Here is a 22676-nt window from a genome sequence, read left to right as displayed (position 1 = left end):
CTTAGTGGACCAGTTCTATCACCCACCTGCATAAAATTAAATAATGAATTTGCCTGTTTTAAACCAGTGATTGTTAAAATTAATGTAAATGTTACAGATAACAAGTTTTACTCACAAGTTAGATGTTAGTGAATACAGACACTTTACAATCACCCCTGTGCTATGAACTGACTATCTTTGGATTGGTGCCAAAAGGACTTGGAATTACTCCATGTATTATATTCCCTATAGAGAATAAAGCTTTCACTTGTAGAACTGATTCTTGCCTTTATCTTATTTTACATACCCGGTACTTTTTTGATCAGCACATTTTTGCAGGTTTATGTACATCAATCTAATTGTTGAACATTGTCATTCTGTCAACACTGCCCAACCCTGTGTTTCAGGTACAGAACGATCAATGTCAGTCCGCTAACGACCAAGAATCCTCCCTGTGGCCAGACAAAACGAGCGGCTCTTGGAAATCAGACTCTGTAAGTGTATTTCTTGTTATGCTGTTCTTCTCTGACTTAGAATATCAGCATGGAATCAATCTGGGTTCTACTGTCATAATAAACAAGGTTGTAAGGGGCCTTCCACAATGCAAAAATGGGTGAAGAAGTTTTTCAAAAGTTAAAGAGTAGAACATACATCCTTTACAACATTGTATGGTGTAATGAGGAGTTGAGCAAGTTTTACAAAAGAAGATTTTAGCTCAAAAAACAATGTGCATTGTTTTCAAAAAGTCAGTAAACAATATAAATATTATTTAATATTAGTCAAAATGCTCCAGACTACCCAATCAACAATGTCTTGCGGTTGTTTGTTCATTTATTTTCAAATAAGAAAGACTTTAAATCAAATAGTGAAAAATAGTTAATTATATTCACTTCCTGATTACGATAATGCAAATATTTTTCTTGTTAAATAAGCAATTGCCACATAGCAAAAGACATTGTTAATTGTCTTCTTCTAAAATTGCTCAACTCCTTATTGAATCTACACGTTGCAAAAGTTGTATGTATTATGCTTGCTAAATACTGAACCTCAAATCTAAATAAAAAGAGTTTTGAAACATATTATATTGTAGTCTTTAAAACCAAGTTTACCGGGTGGAATCTATTGAACCTCAAATTTTAAATAAAAATGATTAAGTTTTGAAACATAATTATTATATTGTAGTCTTTAAAACCAAGTTTACCCACTGGAATCTATTGAATGGTAGTTGTCAACTGTTATTTGTTAAGGGTTTCTAATATCTGTTTATTGATTTTACAGTTATGGATATCAGACTGGCTCCTTAACTCATACTCTTTGTATTGTCTGTGACAACATCTGATTCTCGACCACTTTGTCTTTTCCAAACAAAATGCAACAACCTTAATTTAGAAAAAACTGCTGTGTACATAGGAATAGAATAGCTATATCCTCAACACAACATGACTGTATCATTTGCAATTTTATCATGTTTAAATGATTTTTATTAAATTATTAGTGATCTTCTTGGTGTTTTTTCAGCTTAAACTTAAGTCTGGTTACAATGTTATCACCTGGTCAGTGTTTGGATATGACACGACTGAATCAGCTTCCCCTATCCTGCTCAGGAAAGTCCATGTAACAAGTAAGTAAAGTCTAGCCAGGAACATGAATCCATTGTGAAACCTGGGCCGATGTTTACATGCAGTCTGAAGCCTGACTTCAGACTCGACTTAAAACTGCAACTTATTGCTTTCTTTACAGCAAAGCATTTTTGGTGAAAACTGCTGATTTTTTTTAAAGCTGCACTCTCACAGATATACCATTTTTACAACTTTTTTATTATTTTACGCCCGACAAACGAAGTTTGAAGGGTGTATATTGGAGTCACCCTGTGGTGGGTTTGTTGGTTTGTCAGTTTGTCGGTCGGTCCATTGCAATTTACCTTGTCCGGAGCATAACTTAAAAACTACTGGAAGGAATTGGATTAAACTTCATACAATGGTAGAGAATAATGAGAGGAAGTGCAGTGTACAAAAACCATAACTCTATTCTTGCTTATTACTGAGTTATTACCCTTTGTTACTTTTTTTTCGGAATATAACTTGAAAAGTACTGGATGGAATTCATTGGAACTTCATACATTTGTAAAGCACGATGAGAGGAAGTGCATTGTTCAAGAACCATAACTCTACTTTAGCTAATTACTGAGTTATTGCCCTTTATTTGTTTTTTTTTTGCTGTCAATTTTTTTTCCAGACATTAACTTGCAAACTATTAGATGGAATTTATTGAAACTTCATACAATGGTAAAGCACAATGAGAGGAAGTGCAGTGCACAAGAACCGTAACTCTATTTCAACTAATTACAGAGTTACTGCCCTTTGGTTACTTTTTCTTGTTTGGAGCATAACTAATTTAATAAAACTTCATACAGTGGTAGATCATAGTGAGAGGAAGTGCAGTGTACAGGAAGTGCAATTCTATTTCAGCTAATTACAGAGTTACTGCCCTTTGTTACTTTTTCTTGTCCGGAGCATAACTTGAAAACTATTGGATTGAATTTAATAAAGCTTCATACAGTGATAGATCATAATGAGAGGAAGTGCAGTGTACAGGAACCGCAATTCTATTTCAGCCAATTACAGAGTTATTGCCCTTTGTTACTTTTTTCTTGACCGGAGCATTACTTGAAACTTATTGAATTGAATTTAATAAAGCTTCATACAGTGATAGATCATAATGAGAGGAAGTGCAGAGTACAGGAACTGCAACTCTATTACAGCTAATTACAGAGTTACTGCCCTTTGTTACTTTTTCTTGTCCGGAGCATAACTTGAAAACTATTAGATGGAATTTAATAAAACTTCATACAGTGATAGATCGTAATGAGAGGAAGTGCAGTGTACAGGAACCGCAATTCTATTTCAGCCAATTACAGAGTGATTGCCCTTTGTTACTTTTTTTTGTCCGGGGCATAACTTGAAAAAAAGTAACTTAACTCATTTATAGATTGTTATAGGCAATTGTATATTCTGTGCTTTAGAACATCAAATATATCAGTATTAACATCTCTGTATTAGCATCACTGATATTGTTTAAAGCCTTTTTTCTAACTTTTAAAAACATAATCAAAAAATGAATATCTGACGATAGTCCATAAAGTAAACTTGTCATTTATAGGTTGGCTTTCCAAAAAGTTGACTGCAATTTCATATTAGGGCGGCGTTCGGGGGTATTAATCACCTTCAGTGATAGCTCTAGTTTGTCTTGGAACGAGCCATTTTTTGTGAAAATCCAAAGAAACCAGTTATATAAGACTGCTAGCAAAAGAATTAGATCACAGATTTTTATATTTAGGTTCAAAAATTGATGTTTTATGCAATTTTCTTAAACCATTAGTAACGGTTTATGCCATAAAACATTAATTTTCGTACGGAAATATGAAAATCTGCAATCTGATCTTTTGTCAGCAACCTTTTATCAATGGTTTGAAGATATTCACGCCAAAAATTGCTCTTTCCAAGACAAAAAATAAAGAAGTTGTGAAAATGGTATATGTGAGAGAATGCAGCTTTAAGTGGATGGAAGGTTTACAACAAATGTATCATTTACACAGATTTTGTTAAAAGAATGAAATTTAAATGATTTTTTGTCAGTTGAAATTGTTCTTGTCTGACTCAAACTTGGGACTATTTGTAAACATGGAGCCTGAATACTTTCCACTTTCAGATCATATTTTCATGATGATCTACGGTGCATATTAAAATTTGGAAGACTATATATATAATGTTTATTAAAAAAGTAATGAATTTGCCCTCAAAAATTAAGTTTGCTTCTGTAAGAGCATATTTATCGCTTCCATGGACAAAAAGTCAAATTGACATAGCCAAAAGAACAACAAACTATTGCTGATGACATCAATGTAATTTGTTTCACCGAAATTTGTGTAAATCATAAAGTTTTTTTATATCTGTGTTCTGCCCATCAGACGTGGCCTATGCATCAGACTGTGCCAAGTGCCCAGCTGGGAGCTACAGTAGCGAAGGTTCAGAATTTTGTTCCGAGTGCCCCATCAACACCTACTCCAGCAAGGGGGCAGAGGTCTGTGAAAGATGTGACCATGACACCCAGTATGCTGGTAAGTGTGCTTCCACTGCCCCCTCAACACCTTCTACAATAAGGGGGCAGTCGTTTTGATATATGTGATTAAGACACTTAGTATGTTTTTATCTACCACCACACTAAGGGACAGGAATGAGTAGGATTCAAATTGGTTTATAGCTATCTTTATAATCAAAGCTAAAGAAAAATAGCTGAAGTCAAGTTGTAAATTATTAGAATTTCATCATTCATATGGAGTTATGTCCCTTTTAAGACTTTAATGTATGTCACAGTTGTAAAAAAAAAAAACTTCTCAAAATAGTAGGGTTATCTATATTGCTTATGTTTTCTTTTCTAGGGTATGGGTCTACAGAGTGCAAGACCCGACCAGCCTGTAGTGAAGAAGACTACTACCACTCTATGAAGCCGTGTGAAGATGGCAAGGTAGGACTGCTTTAAGCAATGTGTGATAAAAGTGTGGGTGTAACTGAGTCTCAGAATGAAGTCTCTACTAACTTATCTAATTTGTGTGAATGATCTGTGTGTTATTTTTGGCCTTTTCACAGCGAAGCATGTTATCATAATTGCTATTGAAAAATTAGACTCTCATATTTGATTAGATTTGCTCTATCTGGATATGACTTTCTTTGGACTAATTTAAAAAGGGTAAAGAAATATGTATGTGAAAATTTTCTCTGTTTAGCAAAAATTGATAACAACATCATTAAAGCCTTGCTTAAAGTTGCATCATTACGGGTTTGTAAGAAACCCACTCATTAATCTGTCCCCACAGACGGCCAATGTGTACACATGGATCCAGCCCCAGATCTGTAACCCAAACCTGTCGGGCTCCATTCCACTACCCCCTGAGTCTGAGCCCATAGACTGCATGGCATGTAACTCTGGCATGACCCTTGACCCTGCCACCAAGAGGTGCACGTACTGCCCACCTAATTTCTACTCAGACGGCACTGTATGTAAACCGTGTGGAACTAACACTGCTCCCGATTATAGCTACTCCTTCATGCGCTGGAATTCCATTCCAGATGTCATAGGGACAGCTTGTATTCCTTTTACAGGTTTGTGCTTCATTTGAGTGATTTAAAATAGGAATAAAGCATTGGTATATATCTACTAACATAACCTGTTGATATAGGAATTATTAAATTGTGTATGTACAATATGGAAGTTTATAAAAAGGTACATGTCTCACGCTCATCTTTAGTAAAACATAATTTTCTTAGAAAGTTATAGCTGTTACTGCTTACACCTTATATTTTATATCTATATGAAAAACTTCATTGACAAACTTTAATATGTTAAATATATGCCAAACATAGATTTCGTCTTTATTACGTTTGTTATCTCCCTCCCTTTCAGAGAAGGAGTGTAGTAATGACACCAAGTGGCTGGCATTTGGAGACCACATAGAGTCCCACTTTGCTCGCGGGGAAAGTGCCTACCTTGTTCTACAGGTAAATCCAGGTTGTGTGCTCCAACTAACTGATACATGACCTTGTATGGGTCTTTTAATCATTCAGTCATCAGCACTTTCAACCAAGTTCCATTTATCTGTTAATTACAATCATAAAAAATGTAATTATAAGACTTAATTATTTTGAAATGGATGATTACATGAATGTGGATGACTTAACAAAGCAAAAAAGTAAAAGAGAGAGTGAGAGAGGAGGGGCTTATGATATAGCACTCAAAATGTTTGAATTAGGATGCTGATTGCACTGCTAGCTATATATGTGCTGACACTTGCTATTGGTTGGTGGCCTGCACTTTCGCACACAACTTGACCCTGTACATGTGAAATTGGCTGTTTTCTAGACACAGCATGTTATTGCAGATGACTAGTCATGCTCGGCAGTTCAACTCAAAGATGTACGCACTTGAATGTATGTATGGTTACTTGTACAGGTGAAGTTTGTGGGTTTCCGTACCCAGCATGTTGTCAAGAGTCATGTCAAAATGTGAGCACTTGCACATGTACATATGAAGGTGGCAGGTATGTATATCTGGTTGCCTGTTCAGTGAAGGTGGCTGGTTTCTGGACCAAGCACGTTGTGGGGGAGGGGAAGTCAATCTGCTGGTCAACTCAAGATGTTGTCACTTATACATGTGTATCTGGTTCCCTGTACAGGTGAAGGTGGCTGGTTTCCGGACCCAGCATGTAATGGGGGAGGGAGAGTCAAGCTCGGTTGGTCAACTCAAGATGACGTTTGAGACTCAGTGTGAGGGTTTCTGTCAGATTGTCATCCTCTCTGTAAGTATGCTCCTCGTGTTCATGTTAAAATATTGTATGGCCATGACTGTTTTTCATGTAATGAAATTTTAGTTCTGTATAAATATGAGATAGTTGCATTATTATTAAAAACAATTAATTTAAATTAACATAATAGAGATTGCAAAACCCTTCTAGTACCTGTAAGTGCAGAATCATTTTTGTGAACCATTCATCCCATTTATTTGTACATTATACTCGTATAGAATGACATGTTTAATAGCAGGAGGAAAGTGGTTTATGTGAATATCAGTGAGCTAACAAGCACAAGTTTAAAGATAAATGTTGCAAAACAGGTGCTTTACTTGTACCTGGAGCTATACATGCAGAAAACATAACACATAGGGCTGGTTGTTCAGAACTTTGCTAAACACAACATTGTTAACAACTTCATTGTTAACTTGAACTGGTGAAGTAATTTATGATATACTTATATATTAAAGAAAAAACATGTACAGCTGAAATAATGGCTGTGCATGTTGTTTGAAATACTGCATAAAAATTATCTAGAATGTGTCCATGAAAGTTTCCTAGCAATTTCAGATTTCAAATATAACAATGGTGTCCTTATCAACATTTGAAACTTGAACACAGTTGTGTGAAATATTGATCAATATTTGATGCAGGATGACAGTGGAAAAGAGGATGTTATCTCAGCCTGGGAATATCAAACAAAGGAAACCAACTTTGTGTGAGTGTACAGAAATTTTCTTGGCTGAAGTAATTTTATGGTAATGGTCAGAGAATCTCATTTTGTCTCCTCCATTCTTTGGGAGACATATTGTTTTTGCTCTGTCTGTCAGTTGTCAGTGATGTCTGTATGTCACACCTTGTTTCACTCAATAACTACATAATTGGACCAAGGGACTTAATACTTGCCATGCAGGTTGGTCAGACCCTGTTGACAGTTGGTCAAAGGTTAAGGTCACGGTGTCCTTTAGGTGAAAAATGATTTGTGACCATAAGTTGAAAAATGCTTTCTGCTCAATAACTAAAGATCGTTTACACCAATGAACTTCATTTCCTGGTATGCCAGTTATTTGTGACTATAAGATGACCCCTATTGATTTTGAGATAAGTAGGTCAAAGGTGAAGGTGGTGTTCACTATGGAATATGGTTGAATAGACCAATCTTCAAGGTCACTGTTGGTCCAATTCTTATATCCATCATTGATTATTTCTCAGCTATGACCACACAATGGGGGAGGCTGGTGCTTGCTCAAAAAAGCAATCTCAAGGTGGAATAAGAAATTGTATTAGTCAGGGGCTGAAAGCTTATTTTTGTAAAAAGGTCTTAGTTGATGGTTTCCTTCATGCATTGTGTATGCACTTCCTTATTTTATTACCGTAGTGGAAATAACAAAATGCAGTTTTGTGTTGCCTTTTATTAAACATATATCCTTTAGTTTGCTGAAGCAAACTTTTTTAGAACAAAACATGAATATAACTTCACATTTTCCTGCATCATAAAATGTCTTGTTATGATTTTCAATATTTTATTTTTCCAGGTATAATTTCAAGAAGAATACATCGTTCACATTGTCTGTGGCGTTCCAGAACTCAGGCTGGATGTTAAGAGACAGCCTGAACAACTCCACTATGAAGATCTCCTCCCTTGAGGTCACGAACACCATCAACGGTGGCGCAAGCATATGTCACACTTGTCCTAAGGGAAAAGGCCAGAACGGGTAAATGAGACAACGGGATGAGAGACTGTATAGAGAAGCTATATAGTACAGTGTTTCTTACTTAATATTTTTTTTAATGTCCTTTTTTGTAATGTTTTATATTCATTGAGCTTTTCTAATTCCTTACTTCTTCCGCTACTCTGTTTTCCTCATAGCACCATACCATGTTCTTAATCGCGTAACATCACACCAATTCCTGACTAGTATAGTTTTGTAGTACCTTGTTGCACCATTGTTGTAAAGTAAGTTATGTTCATAAAATTAAACTTACTTTGCAGATGTATACCCTGCCCCGATGGGCAGTACATTGATGTTAACACAACGTCATGTGTATCTTGTCCCCCTCGTACGGTTGTCCCGAGTCACAATGCGTATGGGGTAGAGTCATGTAAGCCGTGTGGGAGAGGCCTCACTGTGTTCAAGGGGCGTAGTTGTATCTCCACGGGTGTGTTTACTGACGATCTTGGACGCACATTTGACTTGAGGAACCTCACTGCCACGTATGATCACTATAAGTTTTATGCTTTGTTATACTTTACTTATTGCATTCATTCTGTAGTGTGTGTGTGTGTGCCATAATATAAAATCCGATGGATTCTATAACTCACAAAAAGTTTCATTACATAACAACCTTAAAAATGGAATTAAAAATGTTGAAACAATTTACAGCATAAATCCATTAACCAAATTAAGGTATTATGTACTAAAAGTGTTATTTGCATGTTATTAAATTGCATTCAAAGCATCTACAAAGCATTGTAGGGACTTCGTGGCTTTATTGTTTATTTTTTGTGTGAAAAAATGGAGTGTGGTTTTAACATATTTGTTATAAGCATTTGGCACATGGTTGATTAATGAATGGTGATGTTTCCTGTCCAGGTACAAGTTTATGCAGGGGAGCCTTCTGTTTACATCGTCCGGTACCCAGTACTACCACGGCTTCAACATCTCACTGTTCGGGGAACCAGACAAGTCCTTTGTCATCTGTGAGAACAATGTCACACAGAACGCTTCCGTGAGTATTTAACTGGACAGTCTGCAACGTTAACAAAATGTTTCTTCTGTTTAAGCAACTAAGACTTTTTTACTATAGGTATTTTTTATGTTGATATATAACAGTTCATTAAGACTTTTTTCAGAGAAAAGCCATATTTGTCAAATATAAATGATTATCAATCTATTTTAAAGATTTGTTTGTGTGTATAGGATGGAGCCTCCTTTTCTGTAAGTGACATTCCTTTTAGACATTTTTAGAACAATAATCCTAGAACAAGTTAAAAGTGTTTGCTGTTTAATAATATGTTTTTGTTCAATATTGAAAAAAGGCGGACTTTACTTCTGTAAGTTATGAGCACTTGGGCAGATTGATTTGATGATAAGATTCTTTTAAATGTGACTGATCTGTGAGATGAAAGAATTTTGAAGGACACATGTTAACTTCTGTAACAGTCAACATGATGCTAGGCTGAATCAAAGAACAATTTTATCAATGACAAAATGAAAAAGACCTTGGCAAAAAAATGAAGAGTTTCCAGGATACCAGATTATTTTGTTAAACAAACTTGATTATTTTGACGGGTGGACTGTAGTTTCATGTCAGCTGCTTTTTCACTCTGGTGTTTGGAAACTGTTACCATTTGGTATTAAAGATAATTAACAAGATTTTACAGTATCAATAAACTTGAAGAATTAACAATTTAGAGCATATTGAACTAAAAAACAAAATATTCACTTGTGTGTACCGGGTATTCATATTTTAGATTTGTACTTGTATTTGACCATATTTTAACTTAGTGATAATTACAATAACTATATTCCCGACTAACATTATATTAGGCTCTTGTTGATACTGTTTTAACCTTTGTAGCATTTTAACGCCCATCCGGATCAGCCTGATATAACAAGTGTACGTCCTAACATGGTCATCATTGTTCGGTGAAGGGATAATTTAGTGTTTTCATAATATTTTTTTTTTTACATTTGGTAGATGATATAAAGTTTTTAGGGGCAAGGTAAATGATTTTGTTAATGTTTTATGGAGGTTATGGATTTTAAGTATTAGATTGGGTTAGCATGAGAATATTTCATTACATTGGATTAGCATGAGACTATTTCATAACATCAAGATAAGAAGTACAATTAGTATTTTCGTCCAGTTTCCTGCAAGCACTCAATGATTTAAATTTCATTTTGTGCATTGAGAGTACAGACAATAAGCCTTGAACATTTATTGCATTTGAAAAAAGATAATAGATTACATTAGTACGAAGTAGTATTAACATCGCTACAACTATTATTTAAATCTCATGATGTTTTACACACATATATATTTTTTTTAATTTTAAACATAGCATTTCTCTCATTTAAGCCTGTCATTCCATGTAGTTTGAACAGTTTGCTCTTCCATGCATATTTTGTCAGTGTACCTACAGTAAAACAATGTTCTTTTTAGCTGCACCAATACTGATGCATATCTGTATTCAATATTGTAGGCTATAAACGAGCCAAAACGTCTTGTGGCGAAGATCTGTCGCTCCACGCTGGTCCCGGCATCAGAGGATGGCAAGTCTGTTATGACTACTCAGTCTACAAGGTAGGCTTACCAGAAGAAAGCATACTAACTAAAACATATACAAATGTAAATAATCTTGACCAGCCTTGATGTTATAGTAGGAAGCTCATTGATGATGTTTTGGTCATTCTTTTTGACACTCTCAGATAATTACCTTTCAAATGATTCAGCTACAATGTTATGTTGAGCACTTGTGTACGACACTGACAGTAGTTTGTTTCAAGATTCTGCAGGTTTAATGAGCATGCTTGATAATGTGTTTATTGTTTAGCTGCCAGATGTGTTACTTACTTGTAGCTAATTTATCTTCATGTCTTCTCAGCTTGGGAGATTTCCTTGTCGAGATCGTGCGTAATGAATCTGTGACCACAATCCCCGACTCTAAGTGGAGCACATATACGGACATCTACAATGCCAGCGGGTTTGACACAGCAGGTGGGTTGTTATTATATGATAATTGTTGTGTTATGGTTGATAGATTGGGGAGTTGTTTAAACATTAAGATTCAAATGGGAAAATCTTAATCACTCTCACCTGGTATGATGTGTTATGAAACTGACTAACAGGTAAATGTCACATTGTGTTTTTTTAAACTCTTTAAGCCAGGAATATGAAGCAAGGATATTGTCATAAGAAGAGAAGAATGCATTGTTTGCCAGGCCCAAATTTCTCTAACAAGACAATAATGATAAACTAGTCTTTTTTTAGTTTATAAAATCATGTTTTAGCCAGTGATTTAGCTAAATGATATATAATACTTGAACTACTTATGCTTACGATACTATGACAAGTTGACAAATGCAAGCTTTGTTTTTTTCTATTCCAGAAGTTGATAATGACATTCAGGTGCATTTCAAAACAGACAGGTAGGGTGTGTCAACGTTCCCTTTTGCATTTAAATAATGTTCTAAAGTGATGTTTGAAAAACAGTTTTAAATGACTTTATTTCAAACCCAACTGTATTGATGGTACAGGTATCTTGTCTGCTAAATAACGATAATCTGACGCAAGGCAATAAGAAATATCACATTTTAGATTCACCATTTTCATTCTTTCCCTTTTGTTGACGTAATTATGTGAACAAAGGACTACACACATGGAATTTATTGAAATCTCTATATTACCCCCCAGTGGTACCCATGCCTGTCCCAATGGTCGTCACACACTGATCTCGCTGCGCTGTGACCAGGATGCGAAGGGTCAGGGGGAGATAAAATTGCCACCCTCGTGTCCAGATGCAACTTGTAATGGGTGTGTGTTCCACTTCCTGTGGCTGACACGTGCCGCCTGCCCCGTGTGCAGGAAGGAAGACTTTGATATGGTGCTGGGCATGTGTGAAAATGGCTACCAGACAGTCCACTACATCAACTCTGGGTACAGGCCTTGCGTTTTCTCTTGTATTGAAATATTGCAGTTCATGTTTTAACAAGAATAAGATTTATCTCCGACAAAGGTAGAATATGATATGCTTGAAGAGAAAAGAAAATTAGAAAGTAACATAAGGTTTGTAATAGTTTTAAGTTGTTTTTAAAACAAAACGGAGATATAAATAACAAACATAATTTTGCTATCTCCACGGGTGTGTTTATTTGACAATACACAGTGTGTCTGTAGACTATTTGCTCTAAACTCAAAGATAAACATTACAGAGTTATTTTATCAATGCAAACATTGTAAATATTAAACAATATTTCTGAGTAGTATTACTATCTATTTCGAAACCAAGAGCTTTATTGGTGATTCTCACTAAATATTTAATTGAAATTCTTCATCATATGCATTCCTTGCAGGAAATGCCTGGTACCAGACAGCCTCCAGGGAATCAAGGAACAAAAGAAGTGTATTATGCTTCTTGCTGCTCTTCCCATTGCTGTAAGTACCTAGAGGAAGGTTTAAGCTTTAAAACCTAACATGCATTGCAAGTACATGGAAACACTACTCATCATTTATGTACAGGAAGGTTGAAGCTTTAAACCCCACCCCAAGCATTTACATACAGGAAGGTTTAAGCTATAAAACACCACCAATAGTTTAAGTACAGGAAGGTTGAAGCTTTAAACCCCATCCCAATCATTTACATACAGGAAGATCTATGCTTTAAAACACTACCAATCATTTAAGCACAGGAAGGTCTATGCTTTAAAACACTACCAATCATTTAAGCACAGGAAGATCTATGCTTTAAAACACTACCAATCATTAATATTATTTTAAGTACAGGAAGGTCTATGCTTTAAAATACTACCCGTCATTTAAGTACAGGTAGGTTTGAGCTTTAAAACACTACCCATCATTTATGTACAGGAAGGTCTAAGCTTTAAAACACTATCCATCATTTAAGTACAGGAAGGTCTATGCTTTAAAACAATACCCATCATTGAAGTACAGGAAGGTCTATGTTTTAAAACACTACCCATCATTTAAGCACAGGAAAGTCTATGCTTTAAAATACTACCAATCATTTATGTTCAGGAAGGTCTATGCTTTAAAACACTAGCAATCATTTATGTACAGGAAGGTCTATGCTTTAAAACACTACCCATCATTTAAGTACAGGAAGGCTTAAACTTTAAAACACTATCCACCAATTAAGTACAGGAAAGTCTATGCTTTAAAACACTGCCAATCATTTAAGTACAGGAAGGTCTGCGTTAAAACACTACCCATCATTTAAGTACAGGAAGGTTTGAGCTTTAAAACACTATATACCATTTAAGTACAGGAAGGTCTATGCTTTAAAACAATACCTATCACTGAAGTAGGAAGGTCTATGCTTTAAAACACTATCCATAATTTAAATACAGGAATGTCTATGCTTTAAAACACTACCCGTCATTTAAGTACATGGGGATTTGAGCTTTAAAACATTATCCACCATTTATGTACAGGAAGGCTTAAGCTTTAAAACACTACCCATCATTTAAGTACAAGAAGGCTTAAGCTTTAAAAACTATCCACCATTTAAGTACAGGAAGGTCTAAGCTTTAAAACACTGCCCATCATTTAAGTACAGGAAGGCTTAAGCTTTAAAACACTACCCATCATTTAAGTACAGGAAGGCTTAAGTTTTAAAAACTATCCACCATATAAGTACAGGAAGGTCTAAGCTTTAAAACACTGCCCATCATTTAAGTACAGGAAGGCTTAAGCTTTAAAACACTATCCATCATTTAAGTACAGGAAGGCTTAAGCTTTAAAACACTACCCATCATTTAAGTACAGGAAGGCTTAAGCTTTAAAACACTGCCCATCATTTAAGTACAGGAAGGCTTAAGCTTTAAAACACTATCCATCATTTAAGTACAGGAAGGCTTAAGCTTTTAAACACTACCCATCATTATAGTACAGGGTGTCTTGGCATTAGTGTTTACCTTTACTTGTGTACAGAACATGTCATGTATGATGTTGATCTTTAAATGTGTAGGTTGTGAGAGGATGGACAAAATGGCTCACATTGAAAAGCTTTTACTGGAGTTGATGAAACAGCAATATTTGCTTATTAAGCAATAAAGCTCCTGTCTCCAATGGTTGTAAATCTTATTGAAACTTCATTATTTCCCAAGGGGAAATAAAATGAATAAGAAGATGACAGCAAACAGATATATTTCAAATCACATGATGATTTTAGATTTAATAGCAAAATCTGTACAAACTTTTTGAAGGTGATTTATGAAAGCATTACTTTACACATGCAGTTTTATTTTAGTTCCAGATAGCGATCCCCAGTGTTCTTGGCTTGGTTCTGCTCTGTTTCTTTGTCGCCTGCATTCTTTGGAGAAAAAACCAGAAGTAAGACTGAATTTCATTTAGAGAATTTTTAGACTTGACTGCTTTTTATGCTCCCTGAAGGGAGAGCATATAGCCACAGCTGTGTCTGTACACCCTTGTCTAATAACCTTAAAGCTACTGTAGGGATATTGATGAAACTTGAAACATAGACAGAGAGCAATATTCACAAGTGTATACCTTCAGTCATTGCTGAATTACCTCCACCTTATGATTCAATATCACAGAATAGTTAATATTAATCAGAAAGCTGGTTTTCTGGACCATAGTTCAAAATGTGTCAAATGGGTTTAAATGCAACAAGGAATAAGGTAATGGCAATAAGAGGAAGTGCAATGTGCATGAGCTTAAATCCTACCTTTCATATCCTCTGCTTTGCTGTATGTATGCCAACTTTTGGTAGACCAAATATTGTCTCAATCATAATTAGAGAATGATTAGGTCTACAGAACTCCTACTTGGTAGGAAGGTTGGTCATGACCATTAGATGACCCTTTTGTACCCTTTGTTCCACAGGAATTTTTAAATAATGAAAGCAATGAGAATGCTGATCAAGTGTATTATCATGAAAACAGCACCGCTTAAGGCTAGCTAAGTTCAATATCAGGGGAAAATGTTTAAGTGATCAAAGTCAGTGGTATGAGAGTTATAGTCGAGATTATGTTTTTTTTTATGCCCAAATAGCCCCATCTGATTTGATTATTAGGCTTGCGTACCGATACATGAAGCTGGTGGAGAACTCTCAGACTGGGGAGGTTGAGCTGCCGGGAGCGGACAGCTGTGCTCTGGAGGAAGATGAACATGAGGACGGAGACTCAGTGGCCATCAGGGGCGGCAAGGGAGCCAGGTTCTTTAAGAAACTCACTAACAAGATTAAGAAGGTAGGGGCAATGGGTTGGGTGTTGGCAACAGATTTATAGATTGCCGGTTTATCATAACTGCATCATGAAAAATCTTTAACCTCGGCTATAACTAAAAAACTTGATATTCAGATATTCCCATTCAACTGGGAAATAAATCAAATAAGTGGTAGATTCACTTTGTGAATATGATATGTACTTGTATACTGTAGACTCTGGGTCAGTATTCATAGACATCTTTAGTCAATTTTTTTATTGTCAGTTTAAATGAAGTGTAACATAGAAGTGGTTATTCTAAATAGAGTCAATAAAAAAAGCAGAACTGTTCAAGTGGTCATACCATATGACTATTTTAGATAGTTTAATTATGATAATGACTAACGTTAGGAGATGACTTAAGTTTATGAATACCAGCCCAGATGCTATGTAAGCTGAGAAGTTGTTTTCTTGTCAGCATCAAACAGAGTGCCCATTAAATATAAAGGAATTATTTTTTTGAAATAATGCTGTTCATGATTTCCAATAAAAATGAATGACAAAGACATTAACATATTTTGTACCTTCAACTGACATTTGGTATCAAATGTTATCTATGAACATTCTTTTGTTCAGATTTCCCAGAGAAGCGATGACTCTGTATGTAGTTGTAAGATTTTATTAATTACCTGCAATTGTATTCATTGCCTTCACTTGGATTTCCCAGTGCTTTTTACTAGAATAAAGACGTGTACAATGTAGATCATGATTTTTTGGACCATTGAAATCCCATGAATAAAAGGGTAGCAAGGCTTCTTCCATGTATTGTTGGTTGTATGGTTTACAGGAGCTCATTGACATTAAAAACTGAAAGTTTGCTTGATTCAGGGTAGATTTTGTGTCATCTGCGAAGCATGGCAGACACATTGCATAGCGTTTTTGATATAATACTTTAATTTTACTCTAAGATCTGTTTTGCTGAATACCACTGTTTTTTTTATCATCTGCCTAAAGCATATTTCCGAGTAATAATAAAAATGATCTATAAGCCCAAATTGTTTTATGTAGATACCAGTACACAGATTGTATTGCAAGGAGACTGTAACAGTTATATTCTGCAGAAATATTTGTATACTAGGGATGTTATGTGAACCCAGAAAATATAGCAAATTGATGCAATAAACCTAATAGTCATAGGCAGTTTGTATGGCAACATCACATGATGTTACCTGGCAAAAATTGTCAATTTTGCTTATGTCTGATTGCGTTAAATTTGACCAGCCATTTGTATAATTTTCTCACCATGAATTAAGCACCAAACCTTAATGTGAATACATTGATGTTCATGATGTCAAATTTGGTTGACAAATAATCATTTGGCAGCCATTAGGTTTAGTGTGTCATTGTTAAGAGGAGATCAGCCATATTTTTTCGTTCTTAAAAGTAAAGAAAAGAAACAACGAAAAAATAAATGAGGTATATGGAGATATAGCAATGAAGAAAACAGTGATGCATGATTGGTACACAAGTCTAAGATGGACAACAGAATATAAGTGATGAACCATGAAGCAGATGACTGCTTTAGATTATGTTAAATCATGTCAGCCAACCCAATGATCTGCTTGACAAGGTATTTAACATCACGATTTACAAAACGAAGGAAAGACTGTTGTAACAGAACAGTATTATATCAATCATGATGATCTAAATATGAGGAAATGGTGTGCCAGGTGGATCTCTATGATGCTAATGGCAATTGGACATAAATAAATGACAATTTGTGCCAGGTTATTATGAGTGACATCATATTTCTTGCCATTCCATTTATTAACAGACCTATACCTAGTTGCATCAATATGCTACGTTTCATTGCGCTTCATGTATGTTTGAAAAAGATATGTGGTTATTGGGAGTTATAAAGTAACCAATATATATGAGGGTTATGATATATGGTCCCCCTGGGGGTAAACCATGCTAGCTTTAAGATAGTTAGACAAATCCCATTTGAACTTAGTGAAGAGCGTATATAATTACAGAGCTTGACCAACTTCTTGGTATTTAAAATAGTTTAGACCTTAATGTCTAGGGCATGGAAATATTGCTTAATACAGGCAGGTTTAAGTATATTGCAGAACAATACAGATACCTTATATAATAACTACATGTAGATGATGCCCATTAGTGTTGCTGCTGTCATCTTTCATGCATTTACGACAATGTCTTATTTTCTCCTCAGGATGATGCCTTTGAGTCAGCTGTTTTGAACGAGAGAATGCCACTGACATAGGATACCATGCTAACAGTGACCAGGGAAATGTTGCTACACCAAAGTGATTTTACACAAAGATTTACCCAGATTTTCAATTGTTAATACAAAAATCTTTATGAACCCTACAAGTTAAATTTTGGCAGTGCAGTTCAAGGTCAAACTAACTCTTTATTGTTTTGAAGTATTTTGTACAGGTACCCCTGATATTTGTTTCATTCTATGATTGGGCCTTGCCCTTTGAATATCTAATAACTTAGGATTGGTTTTTAGCTTATTAACATAATATCATTAATCAGAATGTGTGTTTCTATGAAACTGCCTTTACTAATCTCACAAGGTTAATTTCTGGCCAGTCAACACTGGTAAGAATCAATCACATATTTTTATGATTTTAAATCAAAATGTGTATTATTTGTAACATTGAGTGGTCCTTTTATACGCCTGTTATTTAAAAACAGGACATTTTATAGATAAACCTGCGGCAAATGGGCTGGCGTCCAGTATCTTGTCCGTTCAATTAATTTAGAAGCCTTTATTCAATCATCACCAAATTTGGTCACAATGTAAATTGGCTTTATATCTTGGACAAGTTCATTAGCCAGTCATATTGCTTTTATCATCGGAGGGTTATCACTCTTTAATTATAGAAATTACCATGGATCTTTTCTGCTCAATAACTTTAGAAGCCTTTGTCCAATCACCAAACAAAATGGTGAGATGGTCTATTGGAATTATATCTCGTACAAGTTAAATAACCAGCCACATCACTGTAGTCACTCAAGAGTTATTGCCATTTAATTTGTCTAAAAATATGTCTTGTCTGATCCTTTATTTAAGAATTCTTAGACCAAGCATCACTAAATTTGGGCATATGTTTTATAGGAACAAATATTTGGACTAGCAATATAGTTTAAGTCTTTCAATAGTAATCACCGTTTATTCATATAAATTACCTAAAATTAGTCTTGTCCAATCAATTACTTTAGAAACCGTATCGAATCACCAAATTTTGGTCAGAATGTGTATGGGCAGAATATCTTTGTAAGTTTGATATCTAGCCATGTCACCTGAGTCACCCTAGAGTTATGACCCTTGAATTGGCAAAACTGTATTTACAATGTCCACTCTTAAAATTTGGTTGAACGTTCCACCACTTATCACCAAACTTGGTATTGATGAATTATGATGGGGGTATTTTGTGACAGTCAGAGCTCATGTTACACATGTTTTGGGTTGAATAGTTTCGATTATTCGTCTACTCATTTGTTTCTTTCTTACTTTGGAACTTGTTTTGTTGATTGTGTTCAGATAGTTTAATAATTAAATAATGATAATTATTGATACTGATAAATATGAATACTCTGTTTTTTAATGAAAAGAGCTATGTTCTACAATTATTATTTTTTATGTAAAAGCAAAATGAACACATTCAAAGAGTTTTATGTAATATTGAAGTATGGATAATCCAAGAATCTCATGTGATAGTGAAAAAGATATTCCAAAAAGTTTACGTGGTATTGAAGTTTAAATAATTGAAGAATTTTATGTGATATCAAAATATTAATAGTAAAGTATTTTGTGTTCAGCGAAGTCCATTTTGATATTGAAATGTGCAATTTGTGGTTGTGTTTTGATTTTCTATTTAAGGGTAATTTTGTTGTTACATTGAACAATTTTATGAAGAACAACAATTTTTACAACATATCTTCTAATGTGTTCTTGTTAATATATTTTTCCTTTAAGAATCTCATCTGTTGCCATGTTTACGGGCATTTGTTTGGTTTATTCTGTTGTGTTTTTGTTTTATTACTAATGACAATGGTTGTGGAATATTTTACTCTGACAGCATTCATGACATTGTTCTGTTTTTCCTTTATAGTAGCTGTAGATCTGATATGTTTTTATGGGTATAATAAGTGTAATAAATCTTACATAAATGCATATTTATCAAAACTTAATATATTAATTATTTAACTTGTCTATTAGATGAAAGTTATTGTATACATTGATTGCCTGGGAAGTATAGTTTAAGACAAATGCATAGAAGTAGATTGAATATACATATATACTGTGGTCGATTATATAAAAGACAGAAGACAATTCTCAATAATTATATAGTTGAACCCCATTGGCTTGGACTCCCAGGGACCATCGAACGAGGAATTCAAGCCAAGCGAATTTGAGCCAGTGGGGTCCAACTGTATGTTATATGTATTTAATTTTTAAGGTTGTGAGTTTTTTTTAAGTAAGCTATTATAGATGTCATCAATGAGAATGTAATATTCAAAGTTCAGACATTTGAATGTCTGATGAAACAAGGATGATACTTCTTCTGACAAAATACATTCCGTGACATTTGCCCCTTGATGTAGAGGGAGAACGATAGAGGGATATTGGTGTCCGCTTGCTCTTTCTGATAAGTATAGGTGATGATTCGGAAATAACAATTACTGGAAATATCAACATAAATCATCACTCATTTATTTAAGAATAGAAACTTACATGGATAGATAATAATTGGTTATGAGAAATCCATTCAATTGTGTATTATTTATGAATTTCTTGGTTATTTTATCTGAGGAGACATGCATATAATGCATTAATTGATGTGGTGTAGGTTTACATGAATGTATTGTTATTACATATGAATTCCATTTAATAAATAATTCCAATGTCTTTTTTTATGTATAAGCTATTGTTTACTGATATATATTTATGTCTATGTTGTATATTTTGTGTATAACACAGGTTTCGAAACTGTTCAATGTTCTAAGTTTTAATACAGTGAGAAGTATTGATATAGTTCTGCTTTCGGTTTAGTCTGTTGCAATATGTCATGTACGGTATCTAAATGTGTAACATACAATGTCATAATCTTATGTTTGATGTATATGTTGAATTAAATATGTTTAATATTAAAAAAATAAATTATACGAAACAAGCTGTTTAATAATAATAATTTAAGTTTTGTTTTTTGATGTGTGTGATTTGTATGATGTTTTGTACGTGATTTTCATGACTTTCCACATGTTTTCTTATTTTAATTATGATCTTCTTCAACATTCCAGTGCACCACAATGTTAATCCTCACACAGACAAAATCTGCTGGCTTTTCAAATTCAATGATTTACACTCTATACAAATAGGTTTTTCATTAACAAAACAGCCTGGTTGAAAATTATTCTTTTGTTAACAGTAGCTGTTATTTCATTTCTATTTTCTTTTGCAAAACTATGATCTATATAGAAACATGCACATGTAGATTTTTGTTTGACAATAATGGAAAAGGGTTTGGTTGAGTTTGGATTGATGGATTATTTTTTTCCTAATTTTGTCTCTTTATATTTCTGTGCAGTACATAATTGGCATGGTTTTTTGCTTATTAGTTTCATATTTCTTTTTCTTCAACTTATAAAGAAAAATCCTTTCATTTTTGAAAACAGTGTGGTGTGAATAATGGTTTATATTGTCTTGTCCTGAGCGAATGCGTGGATATACCAAAAATGTGAAAAAGGCAAAAGAAAGCATGATTATAATTGTGGCTTTTGATGTGAACGACTAATAGGTTGGACTCAGCATCATTATTACCTTGAATGATCTTATCTTTGTTATCTGTTTTCATAATTATGAATTCCCTAAAAAGAACTTGAATTCCCATACAACTATATATGTACAAGTAGATAAGATTTAACTTTATGGATTTAATTGTGTGTGATAAGATAATCTTTATTTAATGTTGGTAACATTCAAATAGAGGAACATTACTTATAATAAGTATAAGCTATTGTAAGATAAAATAAGATTATCCAATAATAAACATACATACATCGTGGAAAAAGAGGAGTAATATAACAACATTTATCACAGAATAAAAGTAATTTCTAAGTCTGAATAGTTTTAAATGGAGGGAAAGAATGCGTTGAAATGGATGCCTTGGATATACACTTTTGTGTTCTGCATAAATTATGTCATAGTCATTTCTTAAGTGTTCTATTCATAATACAGATCCTAGTTATAATCCTTTCATTTAATTTACTGATATATCTAATTTTATCATCATCTCAATAAATTAACAGTTTGACTCATTGTGAGATTTTCCAAACACTTCACTTCTATTGCCGTTTAGGTATATTATTTGTTTCATGAACCATTTCTTTTCAACTTCGTCCTTTTATCTACTCTTGCAGTTTATTCAAATTGATTAACCAGAAAAGTTGTAAATAGTTGTGATTTTATGAATTATTGCTTTATATTTCTTCCTAGTCTGATCACAAAACTCATTTTCATCCTAATGTTTCCTTGGGATGCAACTTCATATTCTTCTTGTATCAAATAGTATTAAGTCTACCATGCTTTGTCTAACATAGGACACAGTAACTGTTGTCTACTGTGGGGGAATCATATTTGCTAATTACAAGTATAACATTCTGGCAGAGAAAACAAGAACTGTGCATAAAAGGAACTTGCTAAAAAATATTTTCCATCCTGGTACTTGATAAGAACATTTTTTTATTTTGATCCTCCAATCCACACAGTAATCCACATTTTATTATAACAGAAAATGCCCATACAATATCTGACATTTTTTCAGATTATTTTCTCAATAATCTAGTGTGCTTTTTCAAATGTTTTTGTCTTAGAAATGGTATGTAATATCATGCACAGTTTACTTTATTCCCTAGTTTATTATGGAAGTGCATAGTTTGTCAATGTGTTCTTTTCCTTACGTACCTCTTATTAATATGTGTATATTCCTCTGTACCGATCCTGTTCATGCTGACACAATCTGTTTCAATGTTTATGCCTTAATAAATCCTAACATCTTACTTGTCTTATTGAAATTATTTTAGGGTTCTAATTTCAGCGTTCAAAGCTGGTAGATAAATATCCTTCCTGTTACTGATGTTGATATGCTGTAAAAGACAATATGACAATTCTGAGCAAGTCTGAACAATTATTACCTCAGATTTGTAACTGCCTTGGTTACTTTGGTAACATCATGGTTGGCAGTATGTCAACACTTGAAACTTTGACATTACATACACGTCACATGCTACCACTGACAATATGCCTATTGGTCACGTCACATGCTACCACTGACAATATGCCTATTGGTCACGTCACATGCTACCACTGACAATATGCCTATAGGTGACGTAACATGCCACAAATTACA

At 34.2% G+C, this 22676-nt stretch overlaps 1 protein-coding gene across 5 annotated transcripts in view; it reads left to right on the top strand.

Moving 5' to 3' along the window:
* Window positions 1-22326, top strand: part of LOC128217254 (endosome/lysosome-associated apoptosis and autophagy regulator family member 2-like) — a 31014-nt gene extending 8688 nt beyond the window's left edge. The window contains exons 5-25 of one of the 5 annotated variants that reach the window (XM_052924267.1): window positions 387-473; window positions 1498-1600; window positions 3947-4096; window positions 4418-4503; window positions 4853-5138; window positions 5440-5534; window positions 6209-6331; window positions 6976-7040; window positions 7858-8037; window positions 8316-8537; window positions 8917-9052; window positions 9363-9377; window positions 9905-9943; window positions 10530-10630; window positions 10932-11044; window positions 11436-11475; window positions 11741-11983; window positions 12400-12481; window positions 14316-14398; window positions 15102-15276; window positions 17468-22326. In XM_052924267.1, the coding sequence (XP_052780227.1) occupies window positions 387-473; window positions 1498-1600; window positions 3947-4096; window positions 4418-4503; window positions 4853-5138; window positions 5440-5534; window positions 6209-6331; window positions 6976-7040; window positions 7858-8037; window positions 8316-8537; window positions 8917-9052; window positions 9363-9377; window positions 9905-9943; window positions 10530-10630; window positions 10932-11044; window positions 11436-11475; window positions 11741-11983; window positions 12400-12481; window positions 14316-14398; window positions 15102-15276; window positions 17468-17518 (2475 nt within the window). In that variant the 3' untranslated portion in view covers window positions 17519-22326. Of the gene's footprint in view, window positions 1-386; window positions 474-1497; window positions 1601-3946; window positions 4097-4417; window positions 4504-4852; window positions 5139-5439; window positions 5535-6208; window positions 6332-6975; window positions 7041-7857; window positions 8038-8315; window positions 8538-8916; window positions 9053-9243; window positions 9262-9362; window positions 9378-9904; window positions 9944-10529; window positions 10631-10931; window positions 11045-11435; window positions 11476-11740; window positions 11984-12399; window positions 12482-14315; window positions 14399-15101; window positions 15277-17467 lie in introns of all 5 variants that reach the window. The other 4 variants (XM_052924266.1, XM_052924270.1, XM_052924268.1 and 1 more) reach the window with 4 other exon arrangements.
* The last annotated feature ends 350 nt before the right edge of the window (window positions 22327-22676 follow it).

The sequence above is a fragment of the Mya arenaria genome, chromosome 14 (genome assembly GCF_026914265.1).
Source record: "Mya arenaria isolate MELC-2E11 chromosome 14, ASM2691426v1".
Lineage (NCBI taxonomy): Eukaryota > Metazoa > Mollusca > Bivalvia > Myida > Myidae > Mya > Mya arenaria.
Note: the sequence above shows the minus strand (reverse complement) of the source record. Positions and strands in the feature narration are given on the sequence as shown.